At 45.1% G+C, this 24,775-nt stretch overlaps 14 protein-coding genes across 14 annotated transcripts; 5 read left to right on the top strand and 9 right to left on the bottom strand.

Moving 5' to 3' along the window:
• Positions 1-512: 512 nt before the first annotated feature.
• On the top strand, positions 513-1,328 carry C7M61_000547 (Elongator subunit; the record flags this gene model as incomplete). The annotated part of the gene is made up of 1 exon (XM_024855983.1): positions 513-1,328. The coding sequence occupies one exon, from the start codon at positions 513-515 to the stop codon at positions 1,326-1,328; it is 816 nt and encodes a 271-aa protein (XP_024715582.1).
• A 45-nt stretch (positions 1,329-1,373) lies between these two features.
• On the bottom strand, positions 1,374-3,172 carry C7M61_000546 (bifunctional triglyceride lipase/lysophosphatidylethanolamine acyltransferase; the record flags this gene model as incomplete). Its single annotated transcript, XM_024855982.1, has 2 exons — positions 1,374-1,400; positions 1,433-3,172. The coding sequence occupies 2 exons, from the start codon at positions 3,170-3,172 to the stop codon at positions 1,374-1,376; spliced, it is 1,767 nt and encodes a 588-aa protein (XP_024715581.1).
• A 156-nt stretch (positions 3,173-3,328) lies between these two features.
• Positions 3,329-4,702, bottom strand: C7M61_000545 (uncharacterized protein; the record flags this gene model as incomplete). Its single annotated transcript, XM_024855981.1, has 1 exon — positions 3,329-4,702. One exon carries the CDS (start codon positions 4,700-4,702, stop codon positions 3,329-3,331), a length of 1,374 nt encoding a protein of 457 aa, XP_024715580.1.
• An 813-nt stretch (positions 4,703-5,515) lies between these two features.
• C7M61_000544 (U3 small nucleolar RNA-associated protein 15) lies at positions 5,516-7,012 on the top strand (the record flags this gene model as incomplete). The annotated part of the gene is made up of 1 exon (XM_024855980.1): positions 5,516-7,012. One exon carries the CDS (start codon positions 5,516-5,518, stop codon positions 7,010-7,012), a length of 1,497 nt encoding a protein of 498 aa, XP_024715579.1.
• A 49-nt stretch (positions 7,013-7,061) lies between these two features.
• Positions 7,062-8,000, bottom strand: C7M61_000543 (uncharacterized protein; the record flags this gene model as incomplete). The annotated part of the gene is made up of 1 exon (XM_024855979.1): positions 7,062-8,000. The coding sequence occupies one exon, from the start codon at positions 7,998-8,000 to the stop codon at positions 7,062-7,064; it is 939 nt and encodes a 312-aa protein (XP_024715578.1).
• Positions 8,001-8,136: 136 nt separating this feature from the next.
• Positions 8,137-9,306, bottom strand: RPL3 (60S ribosomal protein uL3; the record flags this gene model as incomplete). The annotated part of the gene is made up of 1 exon (XM_024855978.1): positions 8,137-9,306. The coding sequence occupies one exon, from the start codon at positions 9,304-9,306 to the stop codon at positions 8,137-8,139; it is 1,170 nt and encodes a 389-aa protein (XP_024715577.1).
• A 596-nt stretch (positions 9,307-9,902) lies between these two features.
• C7M61_000541 (uncharacterized protein) lies at positions 9,903-11,183 on the bottom strand (the record flags this gene model as incomplete). Its single annotated transcript, XM_024855977.1, has 1 exon — positions 9,903-11,183. One exon carries the CDS (start codon positions 11,181-11,183, stop codon positions 9,903-9,905), a length of 1,281 nt encoding a protein of 426 aa, XP_024715576.1.
• A 1,207-nt stretch (positions 11,184-12,390) lies between these two features.
• ERG24 (delta(14)-sterol reductase) lies at positions 12,391-13,716 on the top strand (the record flags this gene model as incomplete). The annotated part of the gene is made up of 1 exon (XM_024855976.1): positions 12,391-13,716. The coding sequence occupies one exon, from the start codon at positions 12,391-12,393 to the stop codon at positions 13,714-13,716; it is 1,326 nt and encodes a 441-aa protein (XP_024715575.1).
• Positions 13,717-13,737: 21 nt separating this feature from the next.
• Positions 13,738-14,595, bottom strand: ABG1 (Abg1p; the record flags this gene model as incomplete). Its single annotated transcript, XM_024855975.1, has 1 exon — positions 13,738-14,595. One exon carries the CDS (start codon positions 14,593-14,595, stop codon positions 13,738-13,740), a length of 858 nt encoding a protein of 285 aa, XP_024715574.1.
• A 420-nt stretch (positions 14,596-15,015) lies between these two features.
• Positions 15,016-16,695, top strand: MED18 (Med18p; the record flags this gene model as incomplete). Its single annotated transcript, XM_024855974.1, has 2 exons — positions 15,016-15,215; positions 16,149-16,695. The coding sequence occupies 2 exons, from the start codon at positions 15,016-15,018 to the stop codon at positions 16,693-16,695; spliced, it is 747 nt and encodes a 248-aa protein (XP_024715573.1).
• Positions 16,696-16,798: 103 nt separating this feature from the next.
• Positions 16,799-17,208, bottom strand: C7M61_000537 (glutamyl-tRNA(Gln) amidotransferase subunit F; the record flags this gene model as incomplete). The annotated part of the gene is made up of 2 exons (XM_024855973.1): positions 16,799-16,841; positions 16,871-17,208. The coding sequence occupies 2 exons, from the start codon at positions 17,206-17,208 to the stop codon at positions 16,799-16,801; spliced, it is 381 nt and encodes a 126-aa protein (XP_024715572.1).
• Positions 17,209-17,304: 96 nt separating this feature from the next.
• PES1 (mRNA-binding ribosome synthesis protein) lies at positions 17,305-19,068 on the bottom strand (the record flags this gene model as incomplete). Its single annotated transcript, XM_024855972.1, has 1 exon — positions 17,305-19,068. The coding sequence occupies one exon, from the start codon at positions 19,066-19,068 to the stop codon at positions 17,305-17,307; it is 1,764 nt and encodes a 587-aa protein (XP_024715571.1).
• A 338-nt stretch (positions 19,069-19,406) lies between these two features.
• On the bottom strand, positions 19,407-19,922 carry C7M61_000535 (uncharacterized protein; the record flags this gene model as incomplete). The annotated part of the gene is made up of 1 exon (XM_024855971.1): positions 19,407-19,922. The coding sequence occupies one exon, from the start codon at positions 19,920-19,922 to the stop codon at positions 19,407-19,409; it is 516 nt and encodes a 171-aa protein (XP_024715570.1).
• Positions 19,923-20,022: 100 nt separating this feature from the next.
• Positions 20,023-24,667, top strand: TAZ1 (lysophosphatidylcholine acyltransferase; the record flags this gene model as incomplete). Its single annotated transcript, XM_024855970.1, has 3 exons — positions 20,023-20,390; positions 20,744-21,892; positions 22,126-24,667. 3 exons carry the CDS (start codon positions 20,023-20,025, stop codon positions 24,665-24,667), a joined length of 4,059 nt encoding a protein of 1,352 aa, XP_024715569.1.
• Positions 24,668-24,775: the final 108 nt, after the last annotated feature.

Genomic DNA, 24,775 nt, shown 5'->3' with positions numbered 1-24,775 from the left:
CATACTTTTTAGACTTGGGAGGCGATGCGGTCTTGAAGCTTGTAGCTTACCATGCTGGATCTAAAAGCTTTTTCGGATGCAAATAGGGACGGAATTTTGTCTAGTGAGGTCTCATCCCGATAAGGTTCCTGAATGTTAGATGTACTGCGGGACCCCGACATCATTCTCGGGAAGATATGCCCCACCCAACCCCATGCTAAAAATGCCATTTTTGATAAGGTTTGCCAAATCTGACAAATATTGTGAACTCTTCTTGAAAGCGGGTTAACTAGCAACTAAATCACACCAGCAGAGAAGTGTCACTTCTAGAGCAAACGCTTCCTAGCCAAGAGATCTAGCCACTTGTGGTTTCCATGACCTTTTCGAGGTAAAGATTTCTTCGCTTCTTAATTCCAAACCTAAACGTGAATGTTTGGTGTTTAGGCCCCGTCTACTTCACCTTTAGTCTAATGGCTGCGAATAGTGCGCATCACTTCCTCATCACCATCTGTCCGCACTGATTCAAGACTGCCATGTCCTCCGTTCCCGAGCAGGACCTATCGCTCTTTGCCGACCATTCCATACTTCCTGATTCTTTTCTTAAACTCAAACCTTCTCAATTGGGCATTATAGGCCATGTTCAGGGAACAAGTCCAGCATGGCTTGTGAGTTCGCTCATGGAGAATGCCATTTTGGGCACCGCCATCACCACGAATAGAGATATCAACAAGAAGATCCCCAACAGGAGCCATGTGGTTTACATCTCATTTACAAACACAAAGAGCTTTGTGGTGAAGAATAGCAGGAAGAATGGCATGAACTTGGATAACGAGAAGAACTTCACCTTCATAGATGGACTCACAGACCTCTTCTCGAAACACATCCCGGATGCTAGAAATAGTAAGTCATCCATCGACAAGTATCTTGATGACTTGAGGGCAAAGGTAGAGGAGGTACAGCATGAGCTGAGGATTATCATCTTGGAGAATCCCGAGATCCTCCTCGCTGCAACAAACTATGACAGCAATAGCCTAATTTACTTCATTCTGTCTTTACAAGTGATCAGCAATTCGATCTTCGTTGTCATTAATGCCGAACCATCGCTCATCAACTTTGACGCCACTATGTCCGCAGACGTTGTGACAAAAGTGACCGACTTTTTCGTAAAGCTCTTTCACAAATCCTCCATCAACATCAATCTCCTGCCACTTGCTACTGGTAGAGCAGAAGATATTACTGGATGCTTGACAATATCTAGGGGCGCCATTCCATCTCCGACGGCTGTGGCTGAAAATGAATTTGTCTACAATATCAACAAGGATTCCAATGTTAAGCTCTTCTTCCGTTAATTCCTTTGAACTTATTTTCTCCGTTTCCGGTGGAGACTATACAAGTCATCCAATGCAAATTCGATTGAGCACCTAGTCCAAAGAAGTGGGTAGAGAGGCCACACTGACCGCTCACCCACAAGAATCCAGTAGGGTATGTTCTCCATTGTTTTGTGGACATCAAAAACACGACCAATGTCACGAAGTAAATATCTCAACTCGGGAACAATGGTGATCTCTCTCGAATTAGTTGAAAATTTAGCAGTTGAAGGCTTTTCATCGATACAAAGTCGCTTAACGATCTCCGGTAAGAGTCCCAACTTGTTCATAACGTCAAGTCTATGCTGAATTTCGAGACCAATAACATTCTTGAGGTGCTTTCGGAAATTGTAGGAAGAATCTTTTGTAAGAACATCAATGTGTGAAGCCGATGATTTCGGTTTCTCAAGCTTTTTCGTATCGTCATTCCAGAATATATTAAGAGCGTCGTCGCTGAAGCGAAGCTTCCCGTAGGCATTATGATGCTTGAGATCGTTGCTTATGAGGGGTGCAAGGTAAGGCCTCACCAAACTGGTGATGAAATGGTTCACGTTAAAAAGCTCCGTGAGTCTGGTGTACGGTGAACTTTCTGCTGGTGCAGAGAACAAGCTGGTTTCCAGATCTTTCTTCTTGTGACCAAAGTAGTGCTGCTGGTAGCTGACATCCTGTGGCTTCAAGAACGAGATTTCTAACTCTGGAGCCATCGGAACAATTTCGTTTTTAAGATCCTTGACGTAGAGCTGTACGCTATCTGAAAGGACTCCAGTGCCGATAGATGCATAGATGGCTGTCCATATGATGACGTTAGGGGCTGTGATGTAGTTGAGTAACGAAGGAATCGATGGATGAGTTGGGTGCACCACGATATTAAGGATCTTTTCCGTTTTTAAGTATGCCTCCTCAAACGTCAAATCACCTATGGTGTCTCTGACAAACTTGAGGAAGACAAGGATATCCTGAGAGTACCCCTTGCGGACCACATTCTCAATAACGTTGCCGTATCTCTCATCAACATCATGGTTCAAGGTATCAACATTGCCCATAACATCTGTGATGGATACCAAAATCGGTATGAGCTCCACATCAGTGAGAGAGCACACTAATGCTGCTACCGCGGCTCCAACAGCACTCCCGCCGATGACCCGAGGAAGCAAACCCTTGAAATACAATGCACGAACAACACCAAGGTGGCATAAGCCGAATAAAGAGCCACCTTGTAAAATCAAACCGGTGCATCCAAATGACTGCCTTGCGTCATGGAAGAAATCGAGCTTGAGCTGCTTGCTGTTCATGATGTAGTCGTTGCTAGCACGCTCAGCATGGATGGAGTCATAAAGGTAGTTAAGGCAGTCTAGTACTTCAATGATATACTCTTGGATCTTGAACTTGGTGCCCAAGTAGGCTTTCGTATAGAGTCTCTTCTGAGCAATACCACCGAAATTGCGGAGAAGCCCGGAACGAAGTAACGACATCAAAAGGGATGCATCCTCGTTAAGCCTAGCTTCACGAAGTAAAGACATCCTCTCATTCACGAGCATATAGTCGTAGTGCTTGGATATGAAGTTCTGGCGCCAGATGTCCATGTTCGTGAGTCTGTCAATCTCGGTCACGATGGCTTTCCATTCATTATAGTTCTCCACGGACTTGAGCTGTTTTAAGGCTTCATTCAAGCTGTCCTTTCTGGTGTGCCAGTGATAGATCTTCCGGACCCAGAATAACCACACATCTAGGACAAAGTCGATGAGTACCCAGACAAAGCCTGGGGTATGGTTCACGACAAACGCAAATATCGGCAATACAACATAGCCTATATAGCGCCGTAGCATGGTTTTGTGTGTTTAGCGGTGGTGAAAAGTGCTGGTCTCGTAAAATGTAAAAATACTTCTATTATATATTATCTAGTTTGGCCGAGGCCATGTGACAAGCAGCTGGAACTGGTTCGCATACTTCCATTTATGCGCACCACTTGCAACCAGCATCGCTCAATGAGCCTTATGTCTGTTATAGGACAAGAAAGTGGCCAAAATACCGACATCGTAGAGGACCTTCAAGGAACCAGCCATGATAAATGTGATCCACTGAACACCCTCGCCGGTCAAGTAGCCCGCGATTGAAGGACCGAACATCTGTGCCATTGTCTTAACAATGTTAGTCCAGCCGAACACGGCAGTTCTGTAGTCAGCAGGCACCAAGGTAGCAAGGAAAACGTGCTTTGGAGCAACGTCCATGGACTGAGTGGAGGCACGAATCAACATGATGGCCAAGGTGACAGACAAGGATTTTGGAAGAGGAAGCAAAATCAACATAGCCGAGGCTGGCAAGTGAGTGACAACCATGGTGACGACTGGACCCAATCTCTTGGTGAATGAGGTACTCAAGAGAGATGCAAAGCCAGCGATGAAAAATGTAATGAAAAAGATGGTACCGAGGGTGGTGGAGCTCACATCGAACTTGTGTTTGATATAGTAAGTGAGCCACGAGCCTTGAACCAAGGAGGAAGCGAAAGCGTCAAGTCCAAAAAGGAAGGACAATTTGAGAACAATTGATAAAATGTCTTTGCTCAACTCGGGGAAGAGTCTCCACTTTGGCTTGGCCTTTGGAATCAACTCCAGGGTCTCATTGGACTCCACAGGGCCATCCTGCGTTTCAGCAGAAGTGGCAGCAGCCTCACCAGCAGCCTGTTCAGCTGATGGCTTTGGCTTATGGGTCACCTCCATTCTTGGTGTCAAGAAAAGACACGAGAGGAGGCAAATGACAGACAAGACACCAAAGGCAGTGAAAGCGCCCTTGTAAGCCTGCAAAGCAGTCAAGTGCCATTGGGCCTGCAACAAGTCAACGAAGGAACCACACACAAAGGAGCCCAAGGCAGATGAAAAGGTTCCCAAGAAGGTGTACCAGGCGTAAATGTCAGATCTCTCATCGTGGGGCACCAAAGAGGCGATAGCACTCTGTTCAATGGATCTGAATGGGCCCACCTCACCGCCACCAGGAGTCAAGATACCCAATGCAGCAACAGCAGCCAAAACATAGAAGTTGTCGAAGTAGGCGATACCGAAGCAGGTGAGGGCCATAAGAGCGGAACTCAAGGTTAAGGTGAACTTTCTGCCCAAACCATCCGCAATCAATGAAAACAAGAAGGACTTAATCAAGTCACCAAAGAACGCCAAGGTCATGAAGTAGCCAATGGTGGCTTCATCAATACCAAGTTCCTTAAGAAAGATGACCAAAATCAAGGAGGTAGCACCGAAACTCAATAACCTCACCATTCTCATGAAGATAATGAGGTAAACGTCTAGGCCACCGTTGACCAACGTCTTGAGTCCGACCTCGTCCGCGATGAATTGCAAGCTTCCCATGGTTGACGTACTATATTGGAAAGCTCCGGGGAGCAGATGTATTTATACCAGCGAAAATTCAGTATGATGAACCGAATGAGGGCAACCGCCGGCCAAGGCTCATATGCACGCGCAGCACAAATCTCCTGCACCAAAACCCGTCAACCGAACCAGTGCGTTGCTCCCAAAACGGCCAAAGCACCGAGAATATATCAATCCTTTCGAAATCCATCGAGGTGGAAAATGTAGAATCAAACTCTACCAAGATTAGCTATTCAATCGCAGCTTTTATGTCCGTCCATTTTTCCAAGAAAATAGCCGCCCATGAGGCTCAATCAATAGGGGTAACTGGTCACACCCTTCATAACCACTAGTACAAAGACTGCGAAAGATGCATCTCGGACCACGATGCCGAAGCCTCATGTCCATTCGCGCAATATTTGTTCTTATAGTCTTGAACTAGTAAGCAGTTGAATGGCCAGATTCCATGCGGCACCTCTGCAAGACATCTTCTTTCTGTCATGTCAAACTTAATTGAAATAAAGAAGTTTATTCAGAATGCGATCTCGGGAATACTTTTGGAGTTCATTTGCTCCTCGGCAAATCCTGTCAATCCTTGGCTTGAAGACTACATCACTCCATGACCACGTTTTTCATCTCATTTGACTTCTCCTCTCGTTATCAGATCTCGACCAGAGCAGGGCTATCCATACACGCGATGCCCATCTCTGGGCCAGTGTCACGTGCACAGGTGCACGTGCGAACGATGCCTGGAAAATTGCCTGCCATCGAAAAGACCTTTTGATAGAGGTAGCATTACAACAATTCATCGCCATGTCGTCGTCCAGGCAAAGAGTGCAACAGGCGCGTGCGCCCGTGTTGCCTGCTAAAACGACCCCAGAGCAAAAATACTGGCGTGGGTTTTTAAATCCACAGCTCATCAAGGAAAACCATCCCATCACCCACATTCACTTCAACCCAGTTTCTCCACACGACTTCGCCGTTACATCTTCCACGAGAATCCAAGTGTTTTCTTCAAAAACAAGACAAGTTACAAAAACCTTCTCGAGATTTAAAGACACCGTTTACTCGGGTGAGTACAGATATGATGGTAAGCTTTTGGTCGCGGCCGATGCCCTGGGACTAGTCACTATATTCGACGCATACCAGCCTCGTAATCTCCTTGTCAGTCTATCACCATCATCGCATCCTTCTCATGTGGCCAGATTCCACCCTACAATCGGTAACCAGCTTGTCACTGGTTCGGATGACCGAGTGATGAGAGTGTACGACATATCTCAAAGCACCAGTGGGCCTTTAGTTGAGTTCGATGATACTCACCACGACGATTATATCAGAAGCTGTGCTTTTGTTCCAGGAAACCCGAACTTGATCTCCACCGGTTGTTACGATGGTGTTGTCAGACTCTTTGACACCAGACAACCCGATCCTGTCGCCAAATTCGACCAAGGAAGCCCAGTAGAAGATGTTTTGGCTCTTTCACCAACCACTCTTGTCAGTGCTGGTGGTCCACAAGTCAAGGTTTGGGACTTGGCGAGAGGTTCACAGATCCGTGAGTTCACCAACTTCACCAAGACGGCGACTTCTTTGCACGATGCTGGAAACAGAGGTTTGCTCGTTGGTTCGCTTGACGGTCATGTTAAAATTTTCGACTACAGCTCGCCAAATTGGGATGTCAAATTTGGCTGGAAGTTCGGAAGTGGTGGTGTCTTGTGCACTGCCGTTTCGCCTAACTACAAGCATTTTGCAACAGGATTGACTTCCGGTCTTCTTTCTATCAGAACGAGGAAAACCGAGCCCAAAAAGTTGCAGCAGAAACAACAGCACAGTCTTTCATATGCCAGAGCCATCAAAGGTAATGACTACACAGGAGATGAAGGTGCTCAGGTTGTGTCTACCGCAGGTACTGGTCCCAAAAAGATCACTGCTTACGAGAGAAACCTCCGTGCTTTCAGGTGGGCTGAAGCTCTAGACGTCGCTGTCAGTGGGGATTATCCAAAAGACCAGGTTGTTACTGTTTTGCATGAATTGAAGAAAAGAGGTAAGATTAGGGCAGCATTATATGGTAGGGATGAAATCTCCTTGATGCCCATAGTGCAATGGTGTATCAAGAACCTTGAAGACGTGAGATTTTTCAATATCATCTGTGACTACCTTGCTGTTATTCTTGAAAGTTACGGTCACTTGCTCAGCAGAAGTGTTGCTCTTGAGGAGGCTTTTAACACTTTGTCACAGCGCATAAGACTAGAGGTGAGGAAATGCAAGGATGCTAAAGAAATGAGTGGCATGTTGGAGTTGTTGGCGATTTGATAATAAATAGACGGCATTATGGAAAATCAAGAGACGTGTTTAGCGTAGATCACCAATTCTTCCGTCTCTTCTTGTTCTTCTTCTTCGTTTCGGGAATGGCCTGTTTTTTTTGCCGGCAATCTTCAGAACAATACCATTTTTGTGTTGTATACTTAAGCGCCTCGACACGATTGAGAAGACCGACACACTTGTAGTGAAACCATTCACCGTTTGGACACTTCTCATTGTCGCAAGCTATCATATCTCCGAAAGACGGTTGCTTGCAAAAACAATAAGCCTCCTCGGGTTCTGCTGCGGGCTCGATTGCTAATTCGGGTTCTGGCTCTGGATTAGGCTGTGGGATAAGCCTTTTGAGTCTTGGTTTAGGTTGTTTGATGTTGAGCCTCGACGGCCTCGAAGGGACCTTGGCATCAGCAGTTATAGCTGAGATCTCTCGTAGACTCAGACTCTCATCTTTCCGGGGCCTTCCCCTCTTTCGTATCACTCGTGGCTCATCGTGTTTTGAAAGCTTGAGAATGAGCTTGATTCCTGAAGAATCCAGCCTCTTCTTCTCCTTTCGCAAAGCCTCCGTTTGAGAGGGGAGCGGATGGCTCTTGTAATGTTCTTCAAGCTGCTTTCGTAGTGACTCGGCACTAGAATCATCTTTGGTAGCAGGTGCCTCGGCGACCTTCTCTAGTTGCAAAATCTCATCTTTGAGCATACCTTCGTGAGATCGTAGTTGACGATGCAAGGCGTTCATTTCCTCGGCGGCTTCTTCAGATAAACTGATTATTCTTTTTCTCAGCTGGTAGTATTGCCCAGCACCGACTCTTTGCGTTTCGTTCCCATGCTTTGCGAATAGTTGATTCAACTTCTCCTCCTCCTTCTGGACAGCCAAATTACAAGACTGGACTAGCCATAATGATCTAACGATATCACAAGGTAGATGATCTACCGTTGAAATATATGTGCTGTAAAGAGACCCCGAATTCAGGATCACCAGGGACATTGGGGCCAGTTGATAGATCGCAGATGTGTTTACCAAATCGCGCACATAGGTCTTCGCGGTTACAGTACTACACAGACAAGTTGAGTATACCTATGATTAAAATATACAAATCCTAGAAAATGGATCCCAAGCGCGCTTAGTTCTCCAAGTCCTTCTTCAAGGTACCCAAGAAAGCTCTCTTCTCGGCTGGGGTCTGGAATCTACCCTTACCGAACTTAGAAGCAGTGTCGATCCACTTAAGGTTGACCTTCTCAAGAGCTCTTCTGGAGGTGTCAACGTACAAGGACTTTCTCAAGGTGACAACTCTCTTCTTAACACCTGGGATGGAACCCTTGACCATGACGAAATCGTTGTTAACGTTACCGTATCTAACGAAACCACCCAATGGGTTGATGGTCTTGGCGGTTCTGTCGAACTCGGTAGAACCAGAGTTCTCCTCGGAACCGTTACCAACTCTGTAGACCTTGTGGTTGATAGAGGTTCTGTGGTGGTAACCGTTCTGACCAGCTCTTGGGACAGTCCAGTTAACGTTAGCTGGGTGCCAGGCACCGATACAAGCAACCTTTCTCAAACCTCTGTGGGTCTTTCTTGGCAACTTCTTGGTACCCCATCTGTGGGTAACACCCTCGAAACCGTGACCCTTGGTGACAGCGACGACATCGATCATCTCGTTCTGCTCGAAAACGGAGTCAACGGAGACCTCCTTCTCGAAGTGCTCCTTGGCCCAGTTGACCTTGTCCTCGGTGGAACCACCGTTGATCTGGATCTCAGCGAGGTGAGCCTTCTTCTGAGCCAATGGGGTCTTCTTGATCTGGGTGTGGACAAGAACTCTGACGACAGTGGCGTACTTGGTGATTCTAGCCAACTCCTTCTGGATCTCCTCACCGTTCTTAGCGTACTTGGCGGAGTACTTGGTGAAAGCCTTCTTCTTGGACTTGTACCAGTTCTTGTAGAATCTTCTCTTGACCTCCTCAGAAAGGTGCTCAGCCCAGACGGTGGTCAAAGATCTCAAGCCTCTTGGGGTCTCGACGTAACCGACGACACCAACAACAACCATTGGTGGGGTGTCAACAACGGTGGCAGCCTCGACGATCTCACGCTTGTGCATCTTAGAACCTGGTCTGTCCAAGTCTCTGACGATGGTGGTCATACCAGCCTTGTAACCCAAGAAGGCGGTCAAAGCGACTGGCTTGGACTTGACATCCTTAGGGAAAGACTTAACCTTACCTCTAGAGTTGGCAGCTCTCTTTCTTGGGAGGAAACCCAAGGAACCGTGTCTTGGCTCTTCGTACTTTCTGTGAGACATTTTAGTTGTGTTGTGTTGGAGTAAAGAGGAGGGAAGCTGTGTGAAAAAAAAATTTTATACAGTGAGGGTACTCGCAGAATTTTCCGGGCGGGTAACCCCAAACTCACTTTTGAAAAAAACAGTCACGTGAAGTCGTGCGGGTGACAAAGTCTACCTTGACTACCGAAGCGGCCATGGCTTGTGTGGCTCAGCAGCATATTGTGAGCATTGCAGTGTTTCCTTTTGAATCTCATAATATAAGTGCTTCAGACGGACTAGCTACATTTATTTGTTATTGGCTCTCAACGGTATTCTTTTTTCTAGGCTATCGGTGCAGCTGAGCTGCAAGGCAATACCTCTTCTGCGCATTGCCATGCATATCGAGGCGTTGAAGCGAGTTCTGCTACATGAGATGAACTAGGGTTATGAAAACAGTACTAAGAGGTGGTTTATTATTATGTACTCACAATTGTAACTCTTTTTCTCTTTTTTTTTCTTTTTCTTTTTGCTTTTCGGTCTTCACCGTAAGCTATACTCTCAAAAAAGCAGGTATTATTTTTACGAGTGAGCCAAAGAGCCTTTACCGCTTTACAAAGAACGAACTTAACGATAGTGTATTACTTTCCTCTATTGAATGCTTTGCGGAGAGCTGCACGAGCATCTCCTTCGTCAGATGACGAGCTCTTTGGTGACGAGTCTTGAATTCCAAGTAATTCTCGGGTATCGATAGCATGCGCCAGGCCTCCATTGAGTCTGGAATACTGGTGCATATCCAATTGGGGATTCAAGAAAGATTGTTGCAGTGACAAGTTCCTTTTCTGCTGTGGTGAGTTGATATTCATCATCAGATACATCATGGCATTGAACTGTGGTGTAAGGTTAAATGCCAAGTCCCCGCTAGGAGCACTACTATCCGTTTGCATGAAAATTGGGGTCTCACTGTAGGCAATGCCACTGCTTTGGGGTGTCTGGGGGACAATGAGCTTGTCAGGCAGTGAGTCTGTTTCCGACCCAGAAACGAGAGTGGCATACGAAGGCAACATGGGCTTCACAGGTTCTGAAAGCTTTCTCTTGTTGAAGTCGTTTGGTACCTCTTCCTTGTATGAGTGGTGCCATGCCTCGATACCGATGGCAGTGTTCAGGTGAAGCAAAGCGGAAGGCCGAGTCATTTCATGAGGAAGCTCTGCGAGATGGTCTGACATTGACTTCGACCCAGACATGCCTTTGTTCGACAAGGCAGCTTTGCCCTTCTCGTCAACGACAAGCTGGAACAGGAATGAGTCGTCATCCACGTAGCTCATAGTACCTGACAGACTTTCCTTAGACCCGTCCGCATTGGTGCTCTTCTCCTGTGATGTCCTAATGATTTGTGCGGTAAGTTTCGCCAGCGAGCTACCGTTTTTATCATATGGCTGGTGTTTAGGAGGTGTGGCTAGCGAGTAATTTGAACTAGGATGCTGCTTGGAATCACCCTTTGTGATGAGTGACAAGTTTTCCAAAGTCTTAGCATTCACGTACAGACTCGGCCCACCGTTGACCGAAGACAAAGACATTGGAGTTAAAAGTGGCTCTTCAGAACCCAAGTCGGTGCTCTGGCTCGCCACAGACCGTTTGCTGGGCGAGTCGTCGATGTCCGAGTGGTAATTACTCTTCCGTCTGCGTTTCCTTGAAGAAGGGTTAGACGGTGAAACTTTCATCAATGGGGTGAAAGCGTCTGGTTCACCCATTTTCACCATCATGTTCGAGTTGGACTCTGCAGTTGGCGAACCCGACTCAGGAGAGGTCTGAAACTGCAACGTGAGGGTGGGAAATGCTTCAGGCAGCTTGTTATGCTTTGGAGGTCTTCCACGTCTCCGTTTGATGGGCTCCTGGGGCCTCATTGGCGACGAATCTGGCATGGAAGCTAACATGTAATTTATTCAAGTATAGGGGGAGTGGAATATATTCGGGGTGTATGCAACCGTAGGGAATGAACTGAAGAAATAAAAGCTTTAGCAGGTTGTGGTGGTAAAGGGTAAGCGAAAATAAGACAAGTAAAAACCCCAGTAGGTGGATGAGACAGGGGATGAAAATGCAGCTTCGACTGTGGTGAATGAAAACAAGCCTGGCCGCCTTGTGGGAAAAAAAAAAATAACCCTGGAGAAGCCGATTCAGACGCCGGAGTGCACAAGAGCGGACGTGGAGCCAGACCGTAATAGAAAAAATTGCAGAGAATGAGACTTCTCACAGTGAATGGCCCTTTATGTCGAGCCGCTTATTTGAGTCCACATGCGCTTTGGCCATAACGTCAAGCACCAGGTAAAAAAACGTTCGAGAACCAAGTCGGGTGTGCAATTCTATTTAAACGTATGCGCTTTCACTACGTCAAGCGGGTACGTCACCCATCGATGGGATTGCGAGAGAGATTGGCCATGATATACTGTGCTTAATTCTATGACGTCTAATCTCTTCGGATTTTGAAACATTCCGAAAAATCCAGGCAAAGTCTTATCTTTGTGGCTTCATGCTCGCGAAGAAACGTTGCTGTCATTGCCGCGCCATGCACGTAATTTGGCTGTTTTGGGAAGGGATATGATTTTCTCCTGGGCGAGGGCCCGAAAAAAATTCAAGATAATGGACTCACAAAAACAGCCCCTTTAGAGTAACTAAGAACAAGAGGAGCGAAGATATACCACAAAAGCGAATGTCAAACAAGGGAGAGTACGCGACATAGCAAGCTCTTTGTCTCGTTCTCCTCTTTGTTTTGCTCCACTTTTCGGGGACTTCCCACTCTTGTTTAGTTCACATTCCTTCAGATTTCCCAAACAGTAAAAATCCTTTCGCGTATGCTGGCCATTCCGAGGTTGTCGCATTTGGCGTCTCGGTCATTGTCAGATCTCAATACGCATTTACCCCTTGATGCTGAATTTCAGATATACATACTAAATTTTTCACCTCTTGCCTTTACTTTTTGTTACTTTGATTTCTTTTCGTCAATGATTGCTTCAATGACCACGCATGTCGCACACGTCGTTTTCTCGCACGCTCTCGTTTACTAGTCGCATCGCTTAGCTCGTAAACAGCCTTTATAAAGCACCTGAGACAAGCTCACTTTTGCCAACGCCAATGTCTAAATTGAACCCAGTCACCCAACACAAAGAGTTCTTTGGCGTTCCAGGCGCTTTGGGTATTGCCACATTTTTACCCTTCATCTTGGTGTTCTTCTACGCCGTGTGCAATGAGCAGTACTCTATCAAGGGCATTCTGCTTGATCTCAACAAAGTCATCGAACAGATCCCCCAAAATTGGGCAGAGTGGAAGGATTTATGTTTTGACTCAACTGTGTGGACAGCTTACTTGACTTGGTTTTTTGTGCTTGCCGTGCTTGATGTCTACTCCCCAGGCAAGGACATGGATGGTATCGAGCTTCGTGACGGCACGCACTTGCCATATAGAATCAATGGTGTCTTCATGAGTGGGACATTGATTGTCTTGCTCCTTGCAAGATTGTTTGCATCTCCAGACTACTCCCTTCCAGAATTGCAATTCCTTTACGACAACCAAGCCAAATTGATCTTCGTTACCATCATCTATTCGTTCATCGTGTCCTTCTTCGTCTACTTTATTTCATTTATCCCATTGCGTGGAAAAAATGGTCTTGGTACCAAAGAAAGAATTCTTTCGATTAATGGAAACTCTGGTAACCCCATTTACGATTGGTTCATTGGTCGCGAGTTGAACCCCAGAATTGGTGCTTGGGATATCAAGTTGTTCTGTGAATTGAGACCAGGCATGCTCTTGCTTTTCTTGATTAACTTGTCTTGCATCCACAACCAGTACCACAAGTTTGGCAAGATCTCAAACTCATTGGTTCTTATCAATTTCTTGGAAGCGTTCTATATCTTCGATGGTGTGCTCAACGAAGAGGGATGCTTGACCATGATGGACATTGCCACAGATGGCTTCGGTTTCATGCTTGCTTTCGGTGATTTGGCATGGCTTCCCTGGTCGTATTCCTTGCAATGTCGCTACCTCTCGTTGGAAGGTAATGCCGTTGATTTGACGCCAATCCAAATTGGTTCCATCTTAGCACTCAGCTTCTTCGGGTACTACATTTTCCACTCTGCTAACCAACAGAAGTCTGATTTCAAGCAAGGAAAGCTCAATCACATGAAGAGTATTTCCACTCCAACGGGATCTAAATTGCTCGTTGATGGCTGGTGGAAACTCTCGCAGCATATCAACTACTTCGGTGATTGGCTTATTGGGTGGTCATGGTGTTTACCCACCGGTACACAGACTCCATTCACATACTTCTACGTGGTTTACTTTGCCACGTTATTGGTGCATAGACAAACTAGAGACGAGGCCAAGTGCAGAGCCAAGTACGGTAAAGCCTGGGAGGAATACGAGAAACAGGTTCCTTACAAAATCGTACCTTACGTTTGGTGATATAATTATCTAGATACTAATTTACTCGGTCTTCTTCTCATAGTCGACCTGCTTTTCGAATGACTTGTATGTCACTTGGATAGAGGTGATCCATCCAAGCGCTGTGTTCAACACGTATATCAAGAACAAGGAAACAATCAAGCACAGCCAGATCCCTGGGGTGAAAAATTGATATTTGGTGAAAAGGTTCGAGGTTGTGTTAGCGTTAACTTTTGACTCCTTAATTCCAGAGGAGATTTCTTTGTCGTCAGCCAAAGCAGTCACGAATGAGTCGCCCTCCTCGTGAGCAATCATGGACTCAGCGGCTCTGAAAGCAGACTCAACCTCCGCGTATGCTGCAACATCTTCTTCAGCATCCTCCTCCTCTCTTTTGGCCCAGCCTTGTTGAAAGTCACCCATGTATCCCTTGATTCCTGCCATAATTGAGCGAGACTTTGCGCCTGAAGGTTTACCCTGAACGATCATCTTGACCCCTTTCTCGAGAAGCTCATTGGGGGTATATTCTGACTCGTCATCCAAGTCGGCAACGTAGATGTTGCCAGCGGAAATCTCCTGTGGGAGGCTGGTACTGTAATGTACCTGGCACGAAGAGTGCAATGCTAAGTCCAATTGCTTGGATGATTCATATCTAACATTCGTAGACACTTTTGCTAAATCCAGAGATTCCTTGGAAAGATTCTTGACACGAGCGATTACCAATGGAAGGTGTTGCAGGTCAGAGCACAACTCCTTGGTGAGGCTGTCCACTTGCGAGGACACATCATGAACATCCGTGAGGTAGCGATCCTGGAAGAATGCCTCATTGGCATACATAGGGGCCGTGTTGACAAATGCCATTGCAGCGCTTGCGCAGAGCGCAACACTGGTGATAAGCTTCATAGTTGGTCGGTGCCGATAGTGAGAAGAAACATGTTGATCAGGGAAATTGCCAACTGCCATGGAAGTCACGTGATACGGATTTGTTGGAGCCATATTTATTACCCTGGGCTACAATTCTATTAACTTCGTCATGAATTTTAGAACATTTACTTTCAAATTCACTCGAGAACGAATTTTTGTATTTCAATGACCTTTTGCTTGAGGGTGGGTCTGCTGTTCACTAGACTGGAGTGCATGGGGCTTCCCGAATATCTACTCGGTCTACAGTGAGCTACTCTTCTTAAACGAACTTAACTATGGCTGTCGATGTCCCAGCGTATGTTAATTAAATTTGTGTGATGTTGGAAGTAACTGCTGCTTCCGATTTGCGTCATGTTTTAAACAAAACTAACAAACAGCTCAGTTGTGAGGAAGCTTCTAATGTTCACCGCCGCCATGGTGTTTTTGCCACTTGTAACGTTTTTCACGGTTCAGTATTTATTCAGTGGTAATCCATTAGTCAGTGGTGGCTCTGCAGCTGTTGCTGCAAATGGCGTACTCATCGCATACATCGTTGTCGCCTTCTCTGAAGACACCTCTGACGAATCATCAGAGAAGAGTGAACCCAAGAAGGACATCTAGTGATGATCTTGTATCACCTATGATGTTTCCACTTACGTTTTGTATAATAAGTAATATTAAAGAAATACAGGAAAAGGTTCAATGGGTTATAAACAGATGTAGCACTTGGACAAGACCTTTAGTAAGCTCAAGAAAACAGATGAAATCCTATTTCGAGTTTATTAAAAGAGTTGCATGCTTTTGATTCGTGCTACCAAGTAAATGGTAAACTTCATCGGGTTGAATTTTGTATCTACTGAACAGCCGTACTCACTCACCAGTTCACAAATTTGCCGAGCGATGCACAATTCTTGCCAAATATCAAAATCTTGTGAATAAAAACTACCTCCAAACCAGGTATCACCTTCAATGTAATTTCAGAATTAATGACCTACGGATGGCACTTAGTTAGCCTAATATCCTCTCGAGGCCTTTGCTAGATCTGGTGGTGTTCGCCTTGTCTGGGGTATCGAGCGCGATACTGAACATTTGAATTCGAACTACTTCACTCTTGCCATGGTTCATCAATTACTACTATGTGCTAGCATATTGCAACAAAATTACATTCAGACAGTATCCACACTACAAGCTTTAACAGGAGTACTTGATCCGCAAGAAACTGCGACGTATACCCTCCTAACTAAACCTCATAACATATTCAAGCCCAAGTTTGAGCCGGGAAAGGTCAATCAAATCGAGCAATATTATATGAGATGTACGACAACTTGGAATGATTCAGCCGCTCAGGAATTGAACCTATCAAAGCCCATAATACCCGGCAAGTCAGATATACGCGTGGAGAGACTTTTCTCCGGGAAAGAAGTGAAACACTGGACTTTACAAGTGTCAGATATACCTAATGCCGGGAAGAACCCAGTACTGGCTCAAAATTTTTATGAGAGCACTTTAGTACATCACCACACAGCTAGGCGAGTGGCCGAGAAAAAAGAGAGCAAAGACATTGCACAGAAAAAGGAGGGATCGCAAGGCGGAGATGCCCCACAAGCCAAGGATAACGAATCTGATCTCATGGAGATTGATCCTGAAGATGCCTCAAAAAGTACAGAGTCCAAGGCTACTACCAATAACGATGCGCAGCCTCAAGACGCAGTGAAGGAGGAGGAGGAGCAACCTATCGATATAAAGGATTCATTTCTCCAATTCCTCGAAGAACTTGGGTATGATGTTGTCAATCAGTATTGGTCAAAGGGTATAAGATTCTTTCATGGGGACATTGTCATTGAGATATTTAAAATATTCGTGAGAGACGACGACCCAGAGGCATCATCGGCCGATCTGGGCATCAAGCTCAAGCTCTTGGACGAGTCTAATACCTTCCAGATCAAAGCATTTATCAATTACCCTAAAGGCACCAGTGTTGACCTAATTAATCAGGGAACAAAGAGCTTGGTAAAGATAAAAGAGCTCTTGCACAATCTTTTTGAACTAGATGTTCCCGACAGGATGTTCATGGATGCTCGTGTTAATAGAAACAAGTAATGTACAACCGCTTCATTGCCCACCAAACTTTATGGTATTGCGAAATGCCTCATGATTGAAACCTGTTTCTCCCTTCTCGGGGTCAACTTGCTTCTTCACTTGCTCAACTTGCTTTAATAAATGCTTCAAAGTAAGGGGTTCTGGCGCTTGATGATCAGAAGCTAAGAGTCTAAACATTCTATTATTATTGGCACGTCTCTCGCCATGGCTCATTCCTGGATCGTAGAGCTCATCAATGAAGCCAACCTGTGTTCTCAATGCATCTTGTATCTTCTTGAATAGGTCTGGAGAGATATTGTGAGGAAGACCAGACTGTTTTAGAAGTTTCAGAACCAATTCTGGAGTGATGTCTTCTTCGATGGTGTCGGGATTCGGGATTGCTTCGCTCACATTCCAGGATGGTGTGTTTATAAGTTTTTCTAAATCTTCACGACTGTTGATCTTTGAGTATATCTTGCCACGAAAAACAGTTCTTGATGTAGCTAGATGTCTATAAGCGTATCTTGAAAGCATTGTGGGATGGATATGAGTGGTTTCTCAGCGCGCTCTACAGGTCGCAATTATGAACCTAATTCGATATAGTATACATGCTTCTTAGTTGCGAAAGCTCTATTTCTTGTTCAACTTCTCCAATTGCTTCTTCGTCTTCTCGATCTGCTTTCTCTTTTTGGTCAACAGTTCAGTTCTGTTGTCCTTCTTCTCAATACCGTATTGCATCTTGTTGTACAACTTCTTCTGTTTGTTGGACATCATGATCTTCTTCAACTCCTTCTCCTCCTCTTCAGCAGATTTAGCACTTCTCTTTCTCTTCTTGTCTTGCTCCTCGGATCTATCAGAGAACTTCACACCTGAAGCCTCCAACTCCAATTCTCTTTGTTCACGAGCGGCCTCATCTTCCTCCTCGATGTCTTCCTCATCGTTTGCATCCACCTCTTCATCAGACTCCTCTCCCTCAATGTCATCAGTGATAGCGGCATCAGGGTTGTAGGCACCAGAATCACCCCATGGCGACATGTGGGGTGGAAGGGTTTCACCAGGTCCGTATTCATTGACTGGCAAAAGCTCTGCTTTGTTAATGGAATCGAAAACCCATTGAGGTTGGACGTAGGTGCGGCCTGCCACCTTAGCATTAACCTTAGGTCTATCGACAATTTGATGTGTAACATTGCTCAAATCCAACTTTGAGTATGCCTCTGGTTGGTTGACCTTCATCTCATCCAAAGCAATTTCCGAGATCAAGTTACCACCAGCTGATAAGATGCAAAGCTCCAAAATGTCCATTGGAACCTCACGACCAATGAAAAACAAGAACTTGGAGAACAAGGTAGAAGTGGGATGGGAGAACTTCGACGGCTGAGCCAAAACATCACCCGTTTCCTTGTTTGTTGATGCAAATTGATCTAGCTCGACAGTTTCGACGTCCTCGACTTCTTCGTCCTCTTGAGCATCCTCTTCATCAGCTTTTTTAGCTTTCTCAAGCTCCTCAGTCGACAAAGTTGTACCTGGAGCAGATTCGTCAGTCTCTTCGGTCTCTTCCTTAGAGAGAAGCAATTTGTTAACACCTTGGTCCTTCGACTGCAAGACGTATGCGGACAAACCCCCAATACCCTTCAACTGCTCCATGTTGATTGGTGGAGGGTAGACCAAGCCAGCATCATTATACAACTTGAACAAGACGAAATGCAACAAGGTAGAGTAAAACTCCAAGAAGGTAACCATGATTCTGAAGTCAATATCGGAAGGAATGTTCGAAGGGAACTTGAATGGGACTAACCATCTGACCTCCTGGCCCTTAACAACGGCCTGGTAATAGACACCCTTGATGGACACAAAAACCTTTTTTATGAGTCTCTCCTTGGCGCAGTACGCGAGCCACTGGTTGGTCAAGGTTTGAGCGTCTTTGACAACCCTATGGTTTACACCCTTCGTGGCAGGCATGTTGGCGAACAAGAACAACATGTTCAAGGGATCGTCAAGATCTCTCAAGGCATCAACGAAAGAGGGGTATCTCTCCTTGACCAAGTGGTTGAGTGTGTATTTTGGTCTGTGCTCCTCCAATTTTTCAGCATCTGCAATTTCGTTTCTAGTCAAAGCTCTCAGCAACTTTTTAGCAAATGTCTTGTGCTCTCTGAATTTAGCCAAAACGGGCTCGTGCATCAAGTACTGAATGTCTTTGCCATAGTAAAAAGTGGTGGGAGCAGTTGAACCTCTGTTGGCTTTCCTCTTGTTTCTTGGTTCTCTGGGATAGATTCCCTTGAAGATACAAAGACGACGAAAATCAGCAAGAGTAATCTGAAGCTTTTTCAAAGCCTTCGCTCTAGTGACGAAGTTCTTTGCATTTCCAGTCTTTCCCTTTCTCCTTATTTTGGCCATGGTGTAAGAGATGGAGTTGAGTTAGATACTCATTTTTTTGATGCGATGCGATGCCCGTACTGCAGCAGGACAGAGATGGACTTAGCCGGAAGAGCAGATACATTAGACCAACAAAACTCCCTTCCAATAATTTATTTTTGACTTTTTCTTCACACTTGAGCTATTTGAATAGTCATGGAATGAGGCACTACAGCATATCCTGAATATCATTAGCGCATCTCCAGGCTCTGGATCCATCGTATTTGGGTGCGAATGGCTGCTAATTGGGGGCAGGGTTAATAGGAAGAGGAAGCCAAAACCTAAAACATGATTTCCAATATTCATATTCGTATTTATGATCACTCCAATTCGTTGTAGGCCTTATTGAGCTCACACACGACAGGCCACACACTATTGAAGCGATCAGTCCACCAGAAGTCAAATTGGTGTTCACCACCATTGACAGGCACAAAGAAAATGGATTCAAATTTGGTGGCGATACCGTAGCATATCCTGCTTATATCTGTGCATGGCATTTCTAAAAGCAGCCGAACAGGAATTCGCTCTTTAAGAACTCGAGCAACATAGCCTACGACTTCCCGAAACTTGTTGAAAATTGCCCGGTCCACTTTCATATCGGCTTGGAGTCCAAGAATTCTCATCATTTCAATCTCAGTGAATGAAACTTCCTCTTTTAGAAGCAAGTAGATCATGGTGGTGTCTCTGGCGTGGGTCAAGTCGTATCCGAGGAAGTCTCGAAAATGGTCAAGAGCTACTTTTCTCTTGGACATTGTAAGCCGATATTTGTAGACAAAAGGATCAAACATCTCACCTGAAGATGCATTTTGAGGCAGACAATCTAGACTGGAAGACATGGAGGGTGGCCTATTGTGTCAGACTCGATGGGTGCAAAAAAACTCTAAGGAAGACACAAACGCATCAAACATTACCACCACCAACCTACGAAAACTACCGATGACTCTTGCAGAGGTATACGTTCGCCAATTGGCCTCAAGAAAGCAAATTAAAAGCGAGATGACTCACCTCTTTTCAAGACGGCTTTTCAACGCTGATAGCTTCGTCCACGTGGACCTCATGAACAAAGACCCCAAAGACATGCTCCCAAGCCTCATACCACTCACAGACGCAATGACTTTGAAAGTTGCCTTGAAAGATAGTCTAAGAGGCGATTCGATCGACTTTGATGAATTCAGAGATGATAAAGACCTAAGAGCTCTCGAACAGTCTAGTGGGATAGAGATCACTCCCTTTGATTTCGAGGACTACAGATCGACATTTCTTACTGAACTTCTGAGCGAATGGACGCCATCTCTCTACAAAGGGTTGGGTCCATATGCTCCTTCAGAAAAGCAATGTAGACGGTTCGTAGCCTTCGTCCTGCGGGCGAGAAGAGACTCTTTTAAGAATACTCGATTTGCGTATGAAGAGATCTTCAATGACTGAAAAGAAGTCTTTGTCAATAAATGAAAGAGCCATGTGTAATCATCGTAATATGAGTGGGCTACACCTCATTAGTCATGACGTATGTTCTCCACGTTTTGGGTGCGAAATGTATGGGGCATATGTATCTAGGCCGCGAAAGAAAAAATTGTGATCTACTATCGAGGCCGAAGAGGGTTATGTCTTTTCAAGATGTGTTGAAAAGAGGCGACGACTTCTTATCAGAATATCCCAGGACCTCGCCGCTTTGGAACTATGCATCTCATGCGACGTGCTTCCTCATCACCATGAAGACCAAGCTTCTTCTCAACTTGCTATACAAACCCCATCTTCATTGCGTTGAGAAGCTAGATGCCGCCATGGCCAAGGCACAGGAGGAGAAAAGATCCCTTCTTACTGTGATGAACCACATGTCTGTTGTGGATGACCCTTCATTTTACGCTGTGTTGCCACTTAGATTCCACACAGACGTCGACATCATCCGCTGGGGGTTCGGTGCCCATAACATATGTTTCTCCAACACCACCTTTTCGTGGTTTTTCAACCTCGGAAAGATCCTTGGAACGAAAAGGTTTGGCGAAGGTCCATTCCAGGGCTCGTTGGACGCGGCAATTCGGGTTCTTTCACCAGATGATACCTTGGACTTGGAGTTCAGCCCGTGGGCAAGAGAACAGGACAAGCCAAACTTGATTCAGGAGTTTTCAAAGCTCAACGTGTCCGAAAAGACAAAAGATTTGGTGAAGTCTGTGAAGCCCTCCCCTGCATCGACGAACATCCTCATGTCCAAATCTCCTTTCATCAGAACGAAAACCTCATGGTTTCATGTCTTCCCCGAGGGTTTCGTTCTTCAACTACAAGAACCACACAATAACTCCATGCGCTATTTCAAGTGGGGTGTATCAAGGTTGATTCTCGAGAGTACCCGTACTCCTGTCGTGGTGCCCATCTTCGCTCATGGATTTGAGAAAGTTGCACCAGAAGACTCCGCAGGCGAGGGTATAAAGCGCTACCTTCCGAGCAATTTGGGAGCTGAGATTCATGTTACTATTGGCGACATGATTCCAGATGATCGTCTCGAATTCTACAGACAAAAATGGAGAGACTTATGCGAGAAGTATATCGACCCAAAAAACCCAACAGACCTTAGTGAAGAACTCAAAACAGGCAAGAGAGCGCAAAAGCTTCGATCTGAACTTGCTGCTGAACTCAGACAGAAAGTTTTAGACATTAGAGAGGGACTTGGCGTATTCAAGCCCGAGGACCCACGCTTCAAAGACCCTGCTTACTGGACAGAGTATACCAAAACTGAGGGCTTGAGCGATCCCGAAGTCAAGTTTATTGGCAAGAACTGGGCAATCAAAAGATTGCAACTGCACTTGCCAGAGTACGAAGAAGACGCTTAGTTGAGAAAAATTAGATACGTAATTTTGTGTATAGACAGTATCTACAATTTGCAACCACTGCGCGCCTGGGTAATTTTTCATGCACATCTAAGGTAAGCTCTGCGGATGTCATTTGCACCATGTTACGCCGATCCATAATACAAGCATGCCGAACTCGAATACGGCTTTCCCACCCGCTTCAAATATGTGGGATCAGTTCAATAAGGCACAAAAGCGCATGGTTTGGTGATGCCAAACGCTCCAAGAGAGGAGATGGTTCCCATGATCAAATGATAATAGAAGAAGGAAAGGCTGACTACGACATACAAGGTACATATATAAGTGACCTCAAGCACTACCTCAAAACAACTGAGATTCCCACAAACCTCAGAGCTCGCATCTTGACCACAAAGCTTACAGAACTAATTCACGAGGTCCCCGACTTTGCATCGAAGACGGCTAATCTACAGACGATAGATAACGTCTTCAAACACCTATACAAATTTCATGATAATCGCATTGAGAAAGTTCTTCCATTCGATGATCTACTCACACTTTACAGAAATACCTCGTCTGCTCTTCTAGCAAAAGAGGATTTCAAGCTTCCGCACTACATGATGATCCTAGCTCAGCAGCTACTACGTCTAGACAGTAAGGTTCCAACGGATATATATGCCATTACAGTTGATCTAGGGGCTTCAGTAAAGTTCAATGGGGTCGAGAATGCTCTTTCCGTTGTTGTACATAATTCAGCGCTGATACCGAAGGACTTCACCGCCGCAGTTCTCAGTCGTTTCAAGAATAAGAACCAATTGGCACTTCTGACATTCGAAGCGTTCCTTTCATTCGAACCGGATGCTCGGAAGAAAATTGTCAATGACGATTTCTGTGACGAGTATTGCTCATTCATCGAGCTGTTATTCGAGGATCTGGACCCAAATGTTCACGAATACGAGAATCTTGACAAAAACATCTATCGTATTCAGGAGCTCACCTGTGAGATCTTCGGATCCCTATCTTCGTTGTCAATCGAGTCCATATTAAAACTACTCAAGTTATTAAGCGATCTCAATTCAGTGGTCGAATACAAGGATAAAGAAGAGGCAATCAGAACGCTTTTGAAATCCATAAACGAACGGTCAATCGAGGAGGTCAAGCTGGCGCTCATGAAGCAGGACATTTTTGATGAAGCCCAATGCCGATTGCTTTTGTTAGAGCTCAGCAAGGTTGGCACGTTCCCAAGTTTCCATCAAACGCTAGCGGATATAATCATTAAGGATGATATCAAATACTCAGCCAGCTTGAGACTACAGGCCAAGCTTTTATCACATTTGCAAAGCAACAGCGAGATAAGTGCAGATGAGCTTTTTGAGTACATTCGGAATTCTATTACTTCATTTCCAATTGAAGAATTTGACAATGCTCAGGATAGTGTGGTAGAGGCAATTATGGCTTCTGGAATCGTGAGCCCTGACAGCGAAGTGTTCAAGCTACTACAAGATTGGTTCCGTTCGGAATATGATGACGTTCCAAGTATAAGAGTATTCCAATACAGAATGGAAACTGCAATCAGCTTATCTGATAGCTCGTTGGCATCTACCATTTTTGAAACGTCGCTTAAATGTGATAACGTCCATTGGGAACTGGATTTGTCTCCAAAAACACAGCTTCTACTCAACAAGCTACTCCGCCTTGTTTGCGATAATACGGTCAGTATAATGGATGTGTTCCCATTCTTCCAGAAGGTCAAACAACATATGAGATCTCCCTGCAATGCTGAGGCCCTCGCAGCTCTCTCTGAAAAAATGGTTGCCGAGGAATGTGTTGGAGATTGTATTGAGCTTCTCAAGCGTGAGCTTCCAAAAATAAAAACCGAGTCACCCCAGAGACTTTTGGTGACTCCAAGTTGGGCATATGCACATAGAGAGCTTTTTGAAAAGCTATACGATTTCACAGTCGGATTCACAAATGAGGACACCTTCGAAACAAACTGGGTCCTATATGGAGAGCTTCACAAATATTTCGCCGTGCCTTTCGAGACCTATCTTCCCACGATGAAATTCTTCTGTGAGAAGGATAGGTTGCACGCTGCCCTCGTGATCTTTCAGCGTGTTAAATCCCTTAACGAGCTTCACGGCTCTCATCATCATCTTCCACCATCTCGTGAAATGTACATGTATCTTTTCAGAACATTTGGTGATCGACTTTATGAAGAAGGTGTGATTGAGATTCATGAGTACCTAAAGATGGACATCAGTCTTCAAGATAACGATATTGACCTCCAAAACTGCCTTCTTGAGGCCTATTCCAATTTGCAAAATATCGGAAAAGCTCGTGACTTATTTTTATCAATGTCATCAAATCCAAAGATTGAAGGAGGCGTCAATGAAGAGACGGCTCGAATCATGATCAAGACCTATACTTACAGCGATATGATCTATGTCAAGAAGTTTTGGGATAACCTCTCACAATTTGGTGTCTACCCAGACTTCGCTGTCTTCAGACAATATGTCATTGCGCATGTCTATCATGGTCACGTAGATGACGCCATAAAACTCATCGACGACATCGACGATTACAACCTTGAGTTTTCACCCGATTTACTTCTTGCTATGTATAACTACTGCTTGGACCCCGAAAAGCAGAAACAGGTTGCTCATTGGGCGCTCGAGAATCACAAGGAAGAATGGCAGGAAGTCTCCCAATCACCCCTTTTGCGAACAGCATCCAAGTACATGCCCGAAAGCAATCTCTTAACCGGTGGTGAGACGAACTAATGAAATATATCACTGAACTTTTGTTCTGTTGACCTTCGTAGCAAATCTGAGCGAGTTGATTGTCTCACCAAAATTTTTCAATAATGGCAGGATATTGACGAACATTAA

Source organism: Candidozyma pseudohaemuli (genome assembly GCF_003013735.1).
Source record: "Candidozyma pseudohaemuli strain B12108 chromosome Unknown scaffold00001, whole genome shotgun sequence".
NCBI classification, from domain to species: Eukaryota; Fungi; Ascomycota; class Pichiomycetes; order Serinales; family Metschnikowiaceae; genus Candidozyma; species Candidozyma pseudohaemuli.
Note: the sequence above shows the minus strand (reverse complement) of the source record. Positions and strands in the feature narration are given on the sequence as shown.